This window comes from Salvelinus fontinalis, chromosome 19 (genome assembly GCF_029448725.1).
Source record: "Salvelinus fontinalis isolate EN_2023a chromosome 19, ASM2944872v1, whole genome shotgun sequence".
NCBI lineage: Eukaryota > Metazoa > Chordata > Actinopteri > Salmoniformes > Salmonidae > Salvelinus > Salvelinus fontinalis.
The window spans coordinates 40,339,868-40,357,499 of NC_074683.1; the positions used below are offsets into that span (position 1 = coordinate 40,339,868).

At 44.9% G+C, this 17,632-nt stretch overlaps 1 protein-coding gene across 2 annotated transcripts; it reads left to right on the forward strand.

The window, feature by feature from the left end:
* The first annotated feature begins 9,267 nt into the window (after nt 1–9,267).
* Nucleotides 9,268–16,099, forward strand: LOC129816734 (uncharacterized). 2 transcript variants are annotated; one of them, XM_055871554.1, is made up of 3 exons: nt 9,268–9,540; nt 12,286–12,373; nt 12,545–16,099. In XM_055871554.1, the coding sequence occupies exon 3, from the start codon at nt 12,645–12,647 to the stop codon at nt 15,333–15,335; it is 2,691 nt and encodes an 896-aa protein (XP_055727529.1). In that variant the 5' UTR covers nt 9,268–9,540; nt 12,286–12,373; nt 12,545–12,644; the 3' UTR covers nt 15,336–16,099. The 2 variants fall into 2 exon arrangements, with proteins under 2 accessions (XP_055727529.1, XP_055727530.1); XM_055871555.1 differs by lacking the exon at nt 12,286–12,373.
* Nucleotides 16,100–17,632: the final 1,533 nt, after the last annotated feature.

A 17,632-nucleotide genomic window follows, 5' to 3' on the forward strand; every position in this document is an offset into this window, starting at 1 on the left:
TGCACCCGGTGTTGCCAGTCTATTTGGTCATGCACCTGGTGTTGCCAGTCTATTTGGTCATGCACCTGGTGTTGCCAGTCTATTTGGTCATGCACCCGGTGTTGCCAGTCTATTTGGTTATGCACCCGGTGTTGCCAGTCTATTTGGTTATGCACCTGGTGTTGCCAGTCTATTTGGTTATGCACCTGGTGTTGCCAGTCTATTTGGTCATGCACCCGGTGTTGCCAGTCTATTTGGTCATGCACCTGGTGTTGCCAGTCTATTTGGTCATGCACCAGGTGTTGCCAGTCTATTTGGTCATGCACCTGGTGTTGCCAGTCTATTTGGTCATGCACCTGGTGTTGCCAGTCTATTTGGTCATGCACCCGGTGTTGCCAGTCTATTTGGTTATGCACCAGGTGTTGCCAGTCTATTTGGTTATGCACCAGGTGTTGCCAGTCTATTTGGTTATGCACCAGGTGTTGCCAGTCTATTTGGTTATGCACCAGGTGTTGCCATAGGAAAGGCTGTGTTTCTGTTCTGTTGTATATAAAACACTGCAGTGCTAAAAGGTGTGTGTACTACAAAGCAGGATCAATGAGTTATCCAGCTAACTTTGATAAGCAACCAGAGAGGTAGACTCTACAAAGCAGGATCAATGAGTTAGCCAGCTAACTTTGATAAGCAACCAGAGGGGTAGACTCTACAGAGCAGGATCAATGAGTTAGCCAGCTAACTTTGATAAGCAACCAGAGCGGTAGACTCTACAGAGCAGGATCAATGAGTTAGCCAGGCCTAAATATTCTGAAACGTTTTCCTTTGATTGAAGGATAACCTTGAAATTGGCATGGTCTAATTACCTCAGCCAAAACTTGTATCCAAGTTTAGATTTATTAATGAATTAGAATACCAATTGTTATTTCTTGTTGCTTATCAAAGTTAGCTGGCTAACTCGTTGATCCTGCTTTGTAGAGTCTACCCCTCTGAAGGTTCAGTGTGGGACAGAGGATGGGAAGGTTCATCGGTAGTCTGAGACTGGGAGAAACCCTTGTTTTCCTCGGGAAATATTGGTTCCTCTACAAAAGCTTTACATTTTGTTTAATGTGACTACATTTATCACATTTTGTTTCCTGTTTGCAATTAACCAAACTGACGTTCCGTCCATCAAATCTGTTGTTGTGTGAAATAGGCTCCACAGTTTGTTTTTGGGGCTCTCTAAACCCTGGGAGAATAGGGTCCCAGTCCTAAGGGTCAGTATCAGTTTACGCTGGCTATCTTCCTGTTGGGGTGGGGGGAGGAGATGTTGCAAGGGAAAGATACTGTAGATCTATCACCTAGGCTAGGAACATGGAATCCATAGAACCATAGAACAGTCACCCCAACCGTTCTATAATGGAACATAGAACCATAGAACAGTCACCCCAACCGTTCTATAATGGAACATAGAACTGTGTACACCCTAACAAGCACTGTCATGATAACCTAGTCTGAGAAACCAGTCTCTCTTAGCGAACGTTACACTCCTTGCCGTTACCATCTTTGGCACATGAAATGGAGTATTTTGCAATAACGTCTGCTGAACACGTCTACGTGACAATTAATATGTTGATTTGATTTGTGTATAGGGAGTGGATATGCTAGAGGCTGGTACCCAGGCTAATGATAACCTTGGAGCTAGCCTAACTAAGAGACGGGTACTCAGGCTAACGATAACCTTGGAGCTAGCCTAACTAAGAGACTGGTACTCAGGCTAATGATAACCTTGGAGCTAGCCTAACTAAGAGACTGGTACTCAGGCTAATGATAACCTTGGAGCTAGCCTAACTAAGAGACGGGTACTCAGGCTAACGATAACCTTGGAGCTAGCCTAACTAAGAGACTGGTACTCAGGCTAATGATAACCTTGGAGCTAGCCTAACTAAGAGACTGGTACTCAGGCTAATGATAACCTTGGAGCTAGCCTAACTAAGAGACTGGTACTCAGGCTAATGATAACCTTGGAGCTAGCCTAATTAAGCATGATGCGGTCTTAAACAGTAATACTTAACCTTACATAGGTAATATACATATCTAAAAGGTGTCATTCTGAGGTACCAAGTTAAAGATGTGACCTTTTTCTTCTCTCTGGGGAAACTAGTCTGTAGAAACTTTAACCATGTCAGTGTTTTTCCGTGGATCTAATATTGATTAGTATGCATCGTGTTGAGAAGCTAGCCGCCCACACAGTGTTTGAAGCTTTGCCAAGACACTTTAATTACTTTCATTTCCTTTTTTAAAAAGTTTTTTTAATCTAGGGTTTGAGGTTGTTTTTAAGTGTGTGTGTGTGTGTGTGTGTGTGTGTGTGTGTGTGAAAGTCCATCTCTAACCCCGCCTCTATGTTGTCAATAACGTGGCTCAACATTCTCTCTGATCTGTCAGTGGAACAACTGTTTTTTCAGAACATCTGTCAGAATTTACATGGATATGCCAAAACTCTGGTCGACAGGTACGACTCTTGATTTTGACGTTTGATGAAAGCCGTGGCTACAATAGTTCCCTTAATATCCAACTCTGTTACTCTTATTCTGGGCATGTATAACTCTCCAGAATTGAATCTTCAGAATTGACGATATTCCCCGAGTCCTCAACAGCTACATACAGATGTTTGAAGAGTGGAAAAAATACAGTAATTCAATAAAAAGATGTATGAACAAGAAAATCTATGAGAAGTCGCTAGTTCCACAAGTAGGTTCTGGATAATCTGTGCTAGACTGAGAATAGAGAATCAAGCTGTTTCTGTGTTGAAGAGGGAGGGAGAGAGTAAATTACTGCAGTGTTTTCCAAAAACACCATCCGTCCCTTCAGCTGTCCATCCAAACCTGCTCTGTCTGTTCGTTCACCTCCACTGTGTCCCTTTCGTTTCATTTTTATTGTGTCTCAATACATTGTGCAAGAAAAAAAGGATTTTACAGTTGGTGACCCCTTTTTAAGGTCACGAACTGTACCCTGGCAATGACCAAATGATTATCTCTTAACCGTTATCTATTTCATTTGATCAGACATCAAATCAGTCACTCTAAGTCCGATTTTAACGTTGTATGAATATTTTTCTGTGAAAGAATTGCTTGTTAAAGGTGTGTGAGTTCGTTTCACTGTCCTTTTATTAGACAGTTCACTGTTCTCTTGAAGCAACCCCCAGCCACAACAACGCAAACCTATAATACGTGTTGAGTTAAATACATCTGGGTTTCTGGGTGGCTACAGCCAGTAGCTGGATCAGGTGTTGTCACCATGTTAACATTTTCATTTTCCTTTTATTGTAAATTTAAGAAATTCATGCAACTTTTTCAATTGTATTGATTGGTGATTCGTGAGCATGTTCAGCTCTTTCTAGGTCTTGTCTTGTCATGTGTGTGTGTGGGGCAGTAGTCTTCCTCAGCTATTCATCTCTCACTCATACAGCCATCTCTCTGGAACTGCCAGTCAGCCACTCCACGTAATGCCATGCCTCTCTCTCACTCATACAGCCATCTCTCTGGAACTGCCAGTCAGCCACTCCACGTAATGCCATGCATCTCTCTCACTCATACAGCCATCTCTCTGGAACTGCCAGTCAGCCACTCCACGTAATGCCATGCATCTCTCTCACTCATACAGCCATCTCTCTGGAACTGCCAGCCAAGCCACTCCACGTAATGCCATGCATCTCTCTCACTCATACAGCCATCTCTCTGGAACTGCCAGCCAAGCCACTCCACATAATGCCATGCAGTCGAGGTTTGGAAAAAGATCCTGTGATGTAACTTCCTAACTTCCTATTATATTTACTGCCTGTCATATTCAAACTATATTGGAGACTTGTATGTTGGAGAGGATGTAGTTACTGTTCCCAAATGGCAAGAGACCACAAGAGAGTTGAACATCTCACTGTGATTATCTAATCAATGAGCTGATGAGGATGGATTTATGGTTCTCATCAGTATTGTATTTTTTTAAGATTTAAGTTTCAAACTATTTTGATTTAAGTTTCATTTTCTGGAAATTGTCTGTCGGCTGTTCTTTCTCACTTTTCAATGCTTTCTTCCTGTATTGTGAAATGATAGACTTGCCCAGATAGATCTCTCCTGGAATCTATGCAAATATGTTCTGGTGTCCTAACGCCAAGGCTGAAACGGGAGATGGGACTGAGTTAACGTGTAAATAATGTATAAACCAATGGGTCTTTTAGAAATACAGGGGCATGTGAATTAATCAAGAGGACTGAATGAAACACATGCAAAATGAATGTCTGAAATATTTTTATATAATTTAAGAGAGGGGAAAGAAAATATAACATGAGAAACAAAATAAAATAAAAATGGGGGGAAAAAATCTGTAAGAAACACACAAAAAATAAAGGGAATGTTTTTATTCATTTATAAATGTTTTACCTAGCCATATGAATTGTGTCATGATATTTCTTTATTTCGTCAATTAAGCTTCTGACACGCCACACAGAACAGTTGAACAGATGAGCTTCTCACCTAGAAATGAGCTTTTTCTGTCTTTCACCTGTTATTCTCCCTTTTTAAAATCATTCATTCTCCCTAAATGTCTGTGTGTGTGTGTGTGTGTGTACTCTTTTACAGCAGAACATTCTACAGATACTTATTAACTGACTCAAACGCTTGTTTATTAGCCTAGATCCAAGCACAGGATGATTCGAGTGAGTGAATCTCATGCATGTCTAGAACGTTCACCACTGTCAGTGTGTTGGTTAATCTAGAACATTCACCACGGTTAGTGTGTTGGTTAATCTAGAACATTCACCACTGTCAGTGTGTTGGTTAATCTAGAACATTCACCATGGTTAGTGTGTTGGTTAATCTAGAACATTCACCACGGTTAATGTGTTGGTTAATCTAGAACATTCACCACTGACAGTGTGTTGGTTAATCTAGAACATTCACCACTGACTGTGTGTTGGTTAATCTAGAACATTCACCACGGTTAATGTGTTGGTTAATCTAGAACATTCACCACTGACAGTGTGTTGGTTAATCTAGAACATTCACCACTGACTGTGTGTTGGTTGATCACCTGTGTCAATCGGGAACTGTCCAACGTGGCCCGCTACCAAGGACTGTGGGCTCTCATCCTCCATGGCCGACGAGAGTAAGACATTTAAGCGTGTTAACCTTCGCAAGGCTGCCGGCCCAGACGGCATCCCTAGCCGTGTCCTCAGAGCATGTGCAGACCAGCTGGCTGGAGTGTTTTACGGACATATTCGATCTCTCCCTATCCCAGTCTGCTGTCCCCACTTGATTCAAGATGGTCACCATTGTTCCTGTACCCAAGCCCAAGAAGGCAAAGGGAGCTGATCTTAATTGACTATTGCCCCGCAGCACTCACTTCTGTTATCATGAAGTGCTTTGAGAGGCTAATTGAGGATCATATCTCCACCTTACCTGATACCCTAGACCCACTACAATTTACTTACTGACCAAATAGATCCACATGCAATCAACCATCACACTGCACACTGCCCTATCCCACCTGGACAAGAGGATTACCTAATGTAAGAATGTTGTTTATTGACAACAGCTCAGCATTCAACACCATAGTACCCTCCAAGCTCATCATTAAGCTGGAGGCCCTGAGTGTGAACCCCGTCCTGTACAACTGGGTCCTGGACTTCCTGATGGGCCGCCGCCCCCAGGTGGTGAAGGTAGGAAACATCACCTCCACTCTGCTGATCCTCAACACGGGCCACACAAGGGTGCGTGCTCAGCCCCCTCCTGTACTCCCTGTTCAACAATGACTGCGTCGCCATGCACGTCTCCAACTCAATCATCAAGTTTGCAGGCGACACAACAGTAGTAGGCCTGATTACCAACAATGACGAGACAGCGTACAGGGAGGAGGTGAGGCCCTGGGAGAGTGGTGCCAGGAAAATAACTTCTCCCTCAACGTCAACAAAACAAAGGAGATGATTGTGGACTTCAGGAAACAGCAGAGGGTGCACCCCCCCTATCTACATCGACGGGACCGCATTGGAGAAGGTGGAAAGCTTCAACTTCCTCGGCCTACACATCACTGACAATCTGAAACACCGATAGTGTGGTGAGGAAGGCGCAACAAATTTGGCTTGGCCCCTAAAACCCTCACAAACTTTTACAGATGCACAATTGAGAGCATTCTGTTGGGCTGTATCACCGCCTGCTACGGCAACTTAACCACCCGTAACCGCAGGGCTCTCCAGAGGGTGGTGCGGGCTGCACAACGCATCACCAGGTGCAAACTACCTCCAGGACAACTACAGCACCTGATGTCACTGGAAGGCCAAAAAGATCAGCAAGGACATCAACCACCACAGCCTGTCCATCCTGCTATCATCCAGAAGGCGAGGTCAGTACAGGTGCATCAAAGCTGGGACCAAGAGACTGAAAAACAGCTTCTGTCTCAAGGCCATCAGACTGTCAAATAGCCATCACTAGCCAGCTTCCACCTGGTTATGCAAACCTGCACCTTACAGGCTGCTGCCCTATATACAGTTGAAGTCGGAAGTTTACATACACTTAGGTTGAAGTCATTGAAACTAGTTTTTCAACCACTCCACAAATTTCTTGTTAACGAACAATAGTTTTGGCAAATCGGTTAGGACATCTACTTTGGGCATGACACAAGTAATTTTTCCAAAATATGTTTTACAGACAGATTATTTCACTTATAATTCACTGTATCACAATTCCAGTGGGTCAGAAGTTTACATACTCTAAGTTGAGTATGCCTTTAAACACCTTGTAAAATAAAAGATAATTATGTCATGGCAAGCTTCTGGTAGGCTAAATGAGTCAATTGGAGGTGTACCTGTGGATGTATTTCACGGCCTACCACGTTCATCTGTAAAATCAATAGTACGCAAGTATAAACACCATGGGACCACGCAGCCGTCATACCGCTCAGGAAGGAGACGTTTTCTGTCTCCTAGAGATGAATGTACTTTTGTGCGAAAAGCGAAAATCGATCCCAAAACAACAGCGAAGGACCTTGTAAAGATGCTGGAGGAAACAGGTACAAAAGTATCTATATCCACAGTAAAACGATTCCTATATCGACATAACCTGAAAGGCCGCTCAGCAAGGAAGAAGCCACTGCTCTAAAACCGCCATAAAAAAGCCAGACTACGGTTTGCAACTGCACATGGGGACGAGGATCGTACTTTTTGGAGAAATGTCCTCTGGTCTGATGAAACAAAAATAGAACTGTTTGGCCATAATGACCATCGTTATGTTTGGAGGAAAAAGGGGGAGGCTTGCAAGCCGAAGAACACCATCCCAACCTTGAAGCACGGGGGTGGCAGCATCATGTTGTGGGGGTGTTTTGCTGCAGGAGGGACTGGTGCACTTCACAAAATAGATGGCATCATGAGGAAAGGAAAATTATGTGGATATATTGAAAGCAACATCTCAAGACATCAAGTCAGGAAGTTAAAGCTTGGTTCGCAAATGGGTCTTCCAAATGGACAATGAACCAAAGCATACTTCCAAAGTTGTGGCAAAATGGCTTAAGGACAACAAAGTCAAGGTATTGGAGCGGCCATCACAAAGCCCTGACCTCAATCCTATAGAAAATTTGTGGGCAGAACAGAAAAAGCGTGTGCGAGCAAGGAGGCCCACAAACCTGACTCAGTTACACCAGCTCTGAGTCTTCCCACACCCAACTTATTGTGGGAAGCTTCTGGAAGGCTACCCGAAATGTTTGACCCAAGTTAAACTATTTAAAGGCAATACACTCAATTAGTATTTGGTAGCATGTAAACTTCTGACCTGCTGGGAATGTGATGAAAGAAATAAAAGCTGAAATAAATCATTCTTTCTACTATTATTCTGACATTTCACATTCTTAAAATAAAGTGGTGATCCTAACTGACCTAAGACAGGGAATTTTTACTAGGATTAAATATCAGGAATTGTGAAAAACTGAGTTGAAATGTATTTGGCTAAGGTGTATGTTAACTTCTGACATGAACTGTACATGGAATCACTGGCCACTTTAATAATGAAACACTAGTCACTTTAATGTTTACATACTGCTTTACTCATCTCACGGTAGAATAGAATACAGTATATAAATATATTTTAGTCAATGCCACTCCGACATTGCTCAATCTAATATTTAAGTATTTCTTAATTCCATCATTTGACTTTTAGATTTGTGTGTATTGTTGTGAATTGTTAAATACTAGTGCACTGTTGGGGGTTACACCAATGCCATGATTACTGTATATATATATATGTGATAACCTTTTGTATGCTTGCAATGCGCAAATGATGGGAAAACACTGGGTAAATGGAGATGTACTGCTTTAGTTCTCAGGCTGAGAACGGCCTGCTCCTGCTGATAGTCACACGGCCTCAAGGCCGAGATAGTAGAGCTGAGAAACCACAGCGGAGACATGTTCTTCTCATCTTTGATACTTTTGCATCTAATCCAACGCAACAATGTTAAGATATGATTGACGGTAGGTTATCCACATCAACTAGTATAAAGAGTTTTGTCTCCTGTTTCGCCACAAAGATCTTTACTATAGACTACTGAGGTATTCTGTATGTGAATCTCTGTCTGCAATTGCGTCTTATTACTAAAGAGTTTTATACCAAGGTTCCTGTGTCTGTGTCATCTATCTGGAAGACTGATTGTTAAAGGAAACGTACATCACCCCATGCAAAGGACCACCCAACACCAGGAACAAAAGTATTTCGCTACACCTGCAATAACATCTGCTAAATATATGTATGTGTCTGACCAATAACATTTGATTTGATTTGGTGTGGCGGTAATACGGTCACCGTAACAGTCCTAATCCTGACAGAGAGGCTGTCTAGTACTGATCATCCTGACAGACTGTCTAGTACTGATCATCCTGACAGACTGTCTAGTACTGGTCATCCTGACAGAGAGGCTGTCTAGTACTGATCACCCTGACAGACTGTCTAGTACTGATCATCCTGACAGACTGTCTAGTACTGATCATCCTGACAGACTGTCTAGTACTGATCATCCTGACAGACTGTCTAGTACTGATCATCCTGACAGACTGTCTAGTACTGATCATCCTGACAGACTGTCTAATACTGGTCATCCTGGCAGACTGTCTAGTACTGGTCATCCTGACAGACAGACTGTCTAATACTGGTCATCCTGACAGACTGTCTAGTACTGATCATCCTGACACTGTCTAGTACTGATCATCCTGACAGACTGTCTAGTACCTGCATATCATATGATTAAAGTTTCATGCTCGTCTGTTGACGTGTCCTTCTCATCAACATTCTCCAAACCACTACCCTCTCCTCATCAAGCCAAATCCACTGAAGGAAACAAACCTATTCAAAAAAGAAGAAGAAGAAAACAGCTGTCAGGGCAGATGAATTCCTTCACTTTGTGTGCCGACTTGGAAACTGGAGGAGTTTGGGCTGTCTCCTAGCAACACCAAACAAGAAAACAAAAGAGAGAAGTTGAGAGAGAACGTTAGAGTTGAGTGGTCATAAAGGACAACAGTGTGTGGGGGTGGAACAGGTGTTGGATACCTAGGAACAGGTAAGGTAATTCTGTTTATATCATAATATATTTTTTAAGACAGACAGTTCATGACTTTAGATTATATAACTTAATGAAATGCTTATGGTATTCGGTGGTCTTTGGGGTATGGTGCCATTTATGTATTAGTTTAAATTAGTGAAATATACTAAAGGAGACCTGACCAAATTCACATAGAAATGTGCGTTATAGATCTGTCATTCTCATTGAAAGCAAGTCTAAGAGATCTGTTCTGTGTGTGAATTTAGTTTTTTGCCTCTTTAGACTGTCTCTGTCAGAATGAACAGCACCTGACCATCTGTCAGGATTTTATGCACCAGCTTCAAACAGCTAAAAATGCAATATTTTTGGTTATGGAAAATATATTTCACATTAAATGAAATGAGGGAAAACTATTAGAATTTTATCAACCAGGAAATGGCAGAGTGATTTCTGCATAATGTGTCTTTAAGGTTTAAATGTTTCTAAATATATTCATATTTCATGCTTCAAAGGACAAGCAATTATAATAAAATACAAACAGTGTTCAAAGTACAAATGACAGAGACAGTTATTTACAATGTTATTCTCCTCTCGCTTGTTGTGCCTACAGATGAAATAATATCTATCCATCTAGCAGACGCTATTGTCCAAAGTGACCTACAGTCATGAGTGTATACATTTTACATACGGGAGGTGCCGGGAATCAGACCCACTATCCTAGCATTGCATGCGCCATTCTCTACCAACAGAACTACAGATGTAGGAACTTAATTTGAGTCAGTTTGCTACGGCAGGAAAATGATCCTGCAGCAACAGTAAATTTGGAATATAATTAAATAAAGTTTTTGTAGGGGTTGAAAGAATTTTTTGTGAGAGCAAATCAAGTCTGACATTTCAAAGTGGAAAATACAAACTTTAGAAGCTTTTTTAAACCTTTGAATACACTACTAAGTTTGCATTTCCTGCTGTGCAGGAACATGTTCTGCAACAAAAGTAATCAAATTACGATCCTACATCTGTATGGCTGTCAGAGAGAGAGTGTGTGTGTGTATTACTCACACAACATGATGTTGCAGCAACAGGACCTTCTCATCTATAATGTAGGGTGGTAATGTAAGGAGAACCCTGTGATGTCAAGAGAGGGACTCGCGCTGTCATAGCCCGACTGACAGACACCCACCCTTAGCAAACATGGCTGTCTCATAGTCGCCTGACATAACCTGAGATAGTCTCTGCTCATCAGTGGTGTAGTGTCTGCTGATTTACATAGTTTTATTCAAATGAGTGAGTTTTTATTTGCTTCATTTCCATTTTAGAATTGAATGAGGTGAGATTGTAGTAGGATTTCTCATTTAGTTCCTCTCGTCAAAGTGTTATAAGATAAGATCACGGAGGCACTACCGTAACATCTGCTGAGTGTTGTGTTTCCCAGACAGGATTTCTATACCTACACCGTGGTTTGCCCAAGAAGAAGAAATATAATTGTAATATTTTATAACAAAGTCTATAAAGTGATATCATTTATTCCTACGTAGCATCAGTAGGTAAAATCACTGGGGAAAGCCAGAAAAAGAAAGATAAGAAACTGGAGCTGCCTCCACTATTCCAGCACCATTTCAACTTCATCAAATCATCTCTGCTTAGTCAAAAAAGGTGAAAACTAAAAGATACCAAAAAACTATTTAGTCCAATCGACATAAGCTAAATGTGATGTGGCTGACCGTGGTTCTGATTTGTGTGTGTAAGTAGGAAAAACATGTTGAATCACCCTCTTTGCAGAGAAACACCAATGCCATCCACCCCTCTTTCATGTTGTCTAAATGGTCTATGACTCTGTCATACAGTACAGCCTTACATTTGTGTTGTTGTCCTAGGCGACCTGGCTAAAATGCTTTCTCGCTAGCCTAACTTCCTTTCATGGGCAACGATCCACCAGGCCAGCTAGTTAACATTAGCTAGTAAACATTAGCGAGTTAGCTAGTTAACATTAGCTAGTTAACATTAGCTAGTTAGCTAGTTAACATTACCCTACTTCATTGAACGTCCATTCCTCTCAGGGTCACAATGATGAATTAATGGTTGCGTCAGAATCCACGTTATAATCATTGGCCAGTACGGAGAATTAAGTAAAACCATAGTCCAAATACCTATCACCATCTATGGCTAATTTAGGAAAGGGACAATTTTAGCTAGCTAGCAACCGGAGGACAACTGAACGAGATGCAACAATTTAAGTTGTTTCTGTGAATGACGTATTTCTCTTGAATCGATGCGATAGGAGTGAAGTCAAATCCAAACTGGTTTCCCTTGACGCTTTTTGTTGTTCCGCCAGAACCATTCACAGTTGAGCGCACTCAGTTTAGCTCAACGCTGATTGGTCATTATTATTATTATCAAGAGGCCAAATACTCGCTGGCTTTCTCTTGCATTCAATGCTACAGGTGGCAACAACGATTTGTCTTGTCAAATCATATGGTCATTGTCCTGCCAAATATGGTAGCCTACCCACCCCCAAAAATGTCCATCACTATTACTCACAATTGGGGCTCCCGAGTGGCGCAGCGGTCTAAGACACTGCATCTCAGTGCAAGAGGCGTCACTGCATCACATCCGGCTGTGATTGGGTGTCCCGTAGGGCGGCGTACAATTGGCCCAGCGTCTTCCGGGTTTGGCTGGGGTAGTTGTTCCTGTTCCCCAGTAGGCCGTCATTGTAAATAAGAATTTGTTTGTGTATATCTCTTTTCTGTGTGTCTGGGAGAACAGTGTATTGAAGAGTCTGCCTGCGGTAGAGATCAGGATATGGCGCCTGTCACAATGAGTCTGTCAGCTATACAAGAACAGGATGCTGCAGGTCTTTAACAACACACACACACACACACACACACACACACGCATTACGTGCTGAATCCAAAATGTATGTGACAGCCATAGTCAGACAGATCATGGGTCAATACTGTACAAGTTCAGTCAAATAATTCAAAACATTTTAACCAATTTTTTTCTCTTCTTGTTCTTTTCTCAGGGTAAGGAGTGACTTCATTGCAAGGCTGAGATCTGGTAGCAGGAAGGCCTGCTCATACTGTGGCTCTGACACCCTAGCCTCCACCCCTTGGTCTGCCATTATGTTCCCCATCCGTCCCCACAGCCCCAGTCCCTTGGGTCAGTCCGACACAGAGACCCCAGAGGAAGACCACCTAGCCCCCATCTCCCCCTCCCTCCTGACCTGCTGGGCCACTCAGGCCCTGCGTGACCTGGCCCGGGGGGAGACAGAGCTGCGACGGCTGCTGGAGCGCCAGGTGGCTGAGACAGAGGGAGTGAGCAGGGGGCTAGAGCGTGCCATACTAGGGGCGAGACGGGAGGAGCGGCGTCTGCTGGAGAGAGTGGAGCAGGACCACCGGGACACCCAGCGCAGGCTGGAGCAGCTGCAGAGGGAAAATGCTGCGGCCGCCCGCGTTAGTCAGGCCCTGTTGGACCAGAGGCTCCGTAAGGTCGCCCAGCTACGGGAGCAGATCCAGAGAAGTGGTCAGGGCCAGACGGGGCCCGAACAGAACCTCCTGATCAGAGGGGTCGCCAACCTCCTCCAGCCCTGGGAGATCTCCCTCTCCCTGAAGAAGGTGAGCTTCAGACCCAGCTCCCAGCCCAATGTCGTGACCTTCGGGGAGATCAGATTCCAGGAGCACAATCTCTGTCTTAATGTGGGGGGTTGTGGGCCAGAGGGACAGTTTTGTGCCCTACACTCTGGGGAGCACTGTGGGAATGCCCAGCACGGGGGTGCAGGGGAAGTGAGAAGTACCCCCGATGGAGGGACTGGGCCGGGGCAGGATGTGACCTCACCAACAGGCAGTGGGAACCTGAGGGTTGTCAGGAAGATCCGCCTCTCTGCCAGGAGTGACGAGGAGTCCGGAGAAGAGAAGAAGTCATCCACTAAAAGGAGACGCTGGCCTCCTAAGAAGGAGCCCTCTGATAGGGAGTCATCCCAGGATGAGGAGATAGAGTCCCCTATATCTCAACCACGAGAAGAGGACCTCTTTCTGGCCGTCCCCGCGTCGCTTAGCAACGGAGACTCTGAAGAGGACTTGAGGCACAGGACGAACAATTTCGGCGGCCGGCTGGGTTACGGGGTCATGAGCAAGAGGAAGCAACGCACCCTGGTCATGGTCTCTGGCCGTGAGCCCTGCTCCTCACCAGAGGGGGGCAGACTGGAGCACAGCAGCCTCAGTCCCTGCTGGAGCCTGGACAGCCAGGATGGAGGAGACAGCAGAAGCAGAGTGAGACAGAGTGACTTCCCCAGGGGAGCGCCGTCTCCTAGCTACAGAACAATGGGCTCTCCCTCTCCTAAGGTCAGTCCTAGGGAGCCACTGACCAGTTATAGCTGCATGGACCTCACCTCCAGAGAGTGCCCTCACTCGTGCCTCAGCGTGTCCTCTGATGACCACCAAATGGGCCCCACAGGGGACTCTGGTCATCCTCTTTCCCCAGCCGACAGCCTGGATTCCTGCTACACCTTCATAGTCAGCTCCCCCCGGGATCACAGCCTTAGAGGCTCCCTGAACCACGACCCCCGCCTGTCCAAGTCAGCGGCAGACTTGTCACGCAAGACCCGCCCACTGATCAACAGTGGGAGGGGGGAGCATGTGGGGGCCTGGAGGGTGAACAGGAGCAGCCTGACCTCCACCACCACCTCCATCCCCTCGACACTAAGCCGAGGACACACCGTCTCTGAGGGTCTACAGAGCCCCTCCGGGCGCAGAGACTCTGGGGTGTGGGGCCCAGTAGCCAAGAGGCAGAGTGGGATTATAGAGAGTACCAGCCGGGTGAGCAGGTGTCTCTCCATGTCGGTCATAGACTCTGCCTCTCAGGAGCAGCAGGGGAGAGGCTGGGGGGAGAGAGGGGAGAGAGGAGAGCCTGCTCTGACGGAGATGGAAGAGGAAAGAGGCCATCTCCAGCCCCAGCTTGGGTGTCTGATCCGTCAGTTTGGTAAACAAGGCTCCGGCCGTGCCGACCTCACCCTGCCCAGCGGGGTCCACGCCACGCCCCAGGGGCAACTTTTCGTGGTGGACTGTGGGAACGCCCGGGTCCAGGTGACCGACCCGCGAGGGAACGTCCTCCAGCAGGTGACCTCCACGACCTCCGAGGGCTCCGTCCGACGCTGCCGGAACTACTTCGACATCGCCGTCAACGCCAAGGGCCTGATCGCTCTGAGCTGCGCAGCGGAGCGCGCACTCCTGGTGTTCAGCCGCCACGGCCGTCTGCTCCAGACCTTCGGCGGGTTGGGGATGGGCGCCGCCAAGGACGAGCTGGAGGCCCCCCGGGGTGTGACGGTGACCCGGCTGGATGAGTTCCTCGTGGCGGACATCCGGAAAGGCACCCTGACCACCCTCAAGCTGGACCCCAAGACGGGCTCTCGGCTGGAGCGCACAGTGGTGACGGGTTTCCACAGGCCCTACCTGGTGGCTGCCTGCCTGAGCTCTGGCCTGGTGGCCGTTTCAGAGAGGGGTAGCGAGACGGGCCGGGAGCCCTGCGTCAAGGTGCTGGAGCCGGGCTGGAACACGGTGAGGGTCCTGGGGGTGTGTGCCAGCATGGGGCCTGTCCTGACCAACCCTTGGGGGATCTGCATAGACAGGGATGGAGACGTGGTGGTAGTGGACTGGGGCAGGCAACACAGGGTGGTGATGTACCCAGCCCAGGGGGTAGGCAGGCCTATAATCACCCAGGGGCTGAGCAGCCCACGAGGCCTGGCCCTGCTTCCTGAGGGGCATCTAGTGGTGTCAGACAGCATGCACCACTGTATCAAGATCTACCGGTACAAGTGATGTCACCAGAACACTGTGCGTCAATAACACTCCCACAGAATTATGAGAAGGTGGACTTCATTGTTATATGTTTCTTTGTTATATGCTGAGACTTGTCTTTTCACCAAATGTGAACTGTTTTTGAAGTAACACAGTGTAGAGTATTATTTCCTGTAATTTCAGCTAGCCTGTTCTCTGTCTACAAAGTTCTCCGTCTATAGCCCTTAGGGATGATAACCTACATGATTGAATCATGCCCTGCAGATGTCAGCAGTGAGACATCAAAATCCAATTCGTAAAGTCTTTCCCTAGAATCAAACCGTTTGGAATATCAAAGTTTACAGTAGTTCCCAAGGGCACTGTAATCAGAGTAAACAACAAACATACTGAAAACTGATGTCATCAGCGTCACTGTCATGTGATTACTCATAAATGCTTACCGTTCGTTACATTCAGATGTTGTTAAAGTTGAGAAGACTCTTGTACTATTTCCCTGTTCAATGTGATTTTCTGTTTGCTGTGTAAAATATATATATATATATATATATTTATATATAAAAATATGTTCTTGAGTTATCTGGAATCTTGTCACAGTTGTCCTTAGTATTTTTGGAATCTGGGGAACAGTTCTATAATTTTCTACACTGTCGTGGCGTTATATTCTGACAGCGTGACAATCCTGTAGGCTGGAGGCTGTATACCTCCCTTCCCACTCAGCTTCAATCACAGCTTGTCTTTCTCTCACAGGAAAAATAAATAAAAATACAGCACATGCATATTCTCCATTCTAGGATGGATTTACTGTGATAAATAACTCAAGTAACTTCCAACAATGACTCTGCTGTCCAACTCCTCTCCTCACTCGTGTGTGTGTGTGTGTGTGTGTGTGTGTTTCTGAATGTCTGCGATATGAAAGATGTCTCACAGAGGAAGCCGCTGCATCGTGTTACTAAGGATTAACCTCCAAAGTGTGAAAATGCTAATGTGTTCATCCAGAATAAACATCAGAGGCATCATGACACATCAAGAAGTGTGTGTTATTTTTGTGTTAAGCTTTTTTATTGTAGTTAGTCTCGTGGCTTATCTTCTTTTTAAACTTAATGACTAGGCTTTCTCTGAAATCTCTCCCATAACAGCACATTTTCTCCAGCACATTATCTGCATATTTAATCAATACAACTTTAGCTGTCCATGTTTTTTTGGCAGAGTTTGCATTGTGCACAGATCGACTCCCCACTTCCACCCTAAATGATTGATTTACTGTGTAGGCTTAACGGAATCCCTACAGACTCGTCTGACCCAACAGATTTGACCTTTTCTGTAAAAAAAAATATAAATAAAAAATGGAACCAATTCCAGCCTCCGAACGTCAGAAGACAACTTTATGAGCAGGTGAAGCTCGAAAAAAAATTGGACCGTGAAGAGCGAGGTGAGAGAGTGTGAGAAAATCCTGTCAAAACATCATGTTTTAGAGCTGGGACACACAGCCAGGGTGAAGAATGAGATTCAAACCAGTTCCACCTGTCCTCCACATGCACCTCTGCTGGAGATGTAAAATGCAAAGCCATGTGATTTGCAAAAGTAATATTTAAACGTCACTTTTATGGAAAAGTGCACCTCTGCTGGAATGTAAAGTGCCGTGATTGCAGGTGTGTTGCTGCTCTACACCCACCGTGGACAATCATTGTCTGTCTGCAGGGGGTGAATGGGATTTTGAGACTGTACATCTTCCTGCCAGTGCTGTTTTTCTCCAGAGGCTAGAGAGGAGGCTCAGTTGGCAACTCCAGGATAGAGGGTTCAATTCCCAGTGCCACCCATACGTAAATTGTATACGAAATATAAATATATGCACAAAATCACTTTGTATCCAAGTCTGCTAAATAGATTTTATTATTATTATTATTATTATTATTATAGAATCATCCCTGAGACAGAAACCCACTCCCTCTCTCATAAATACCCAACACAGCAGTCTGTGGGTTCCATGGGATCCATTACAATTTATGCCCTACTATATATTGAAATGGTGTTTGTTTCTCACTCTTTGGGTCTGGGATGAAAAATAAAGAGGGGTATTGAGTGATAAATTATGAGTAGTGTTGTTTGCTTCCTTTACTCACAGTGGGAATAGGAGTTTGTGTGTCCTCATGTAAATGTGTTTGTTAACGGAGAGATGCTGCACCTCTCCTGCTAATGCATATCTGTTCATCCAGGATAAAGATCACAGATGCATCATAACACAACACAGAGTTGCAAAGAAAATATCTCAGACTGGACAATAAAACTGACCAATAAAAAAAAGAAAAGATTAAGATGGG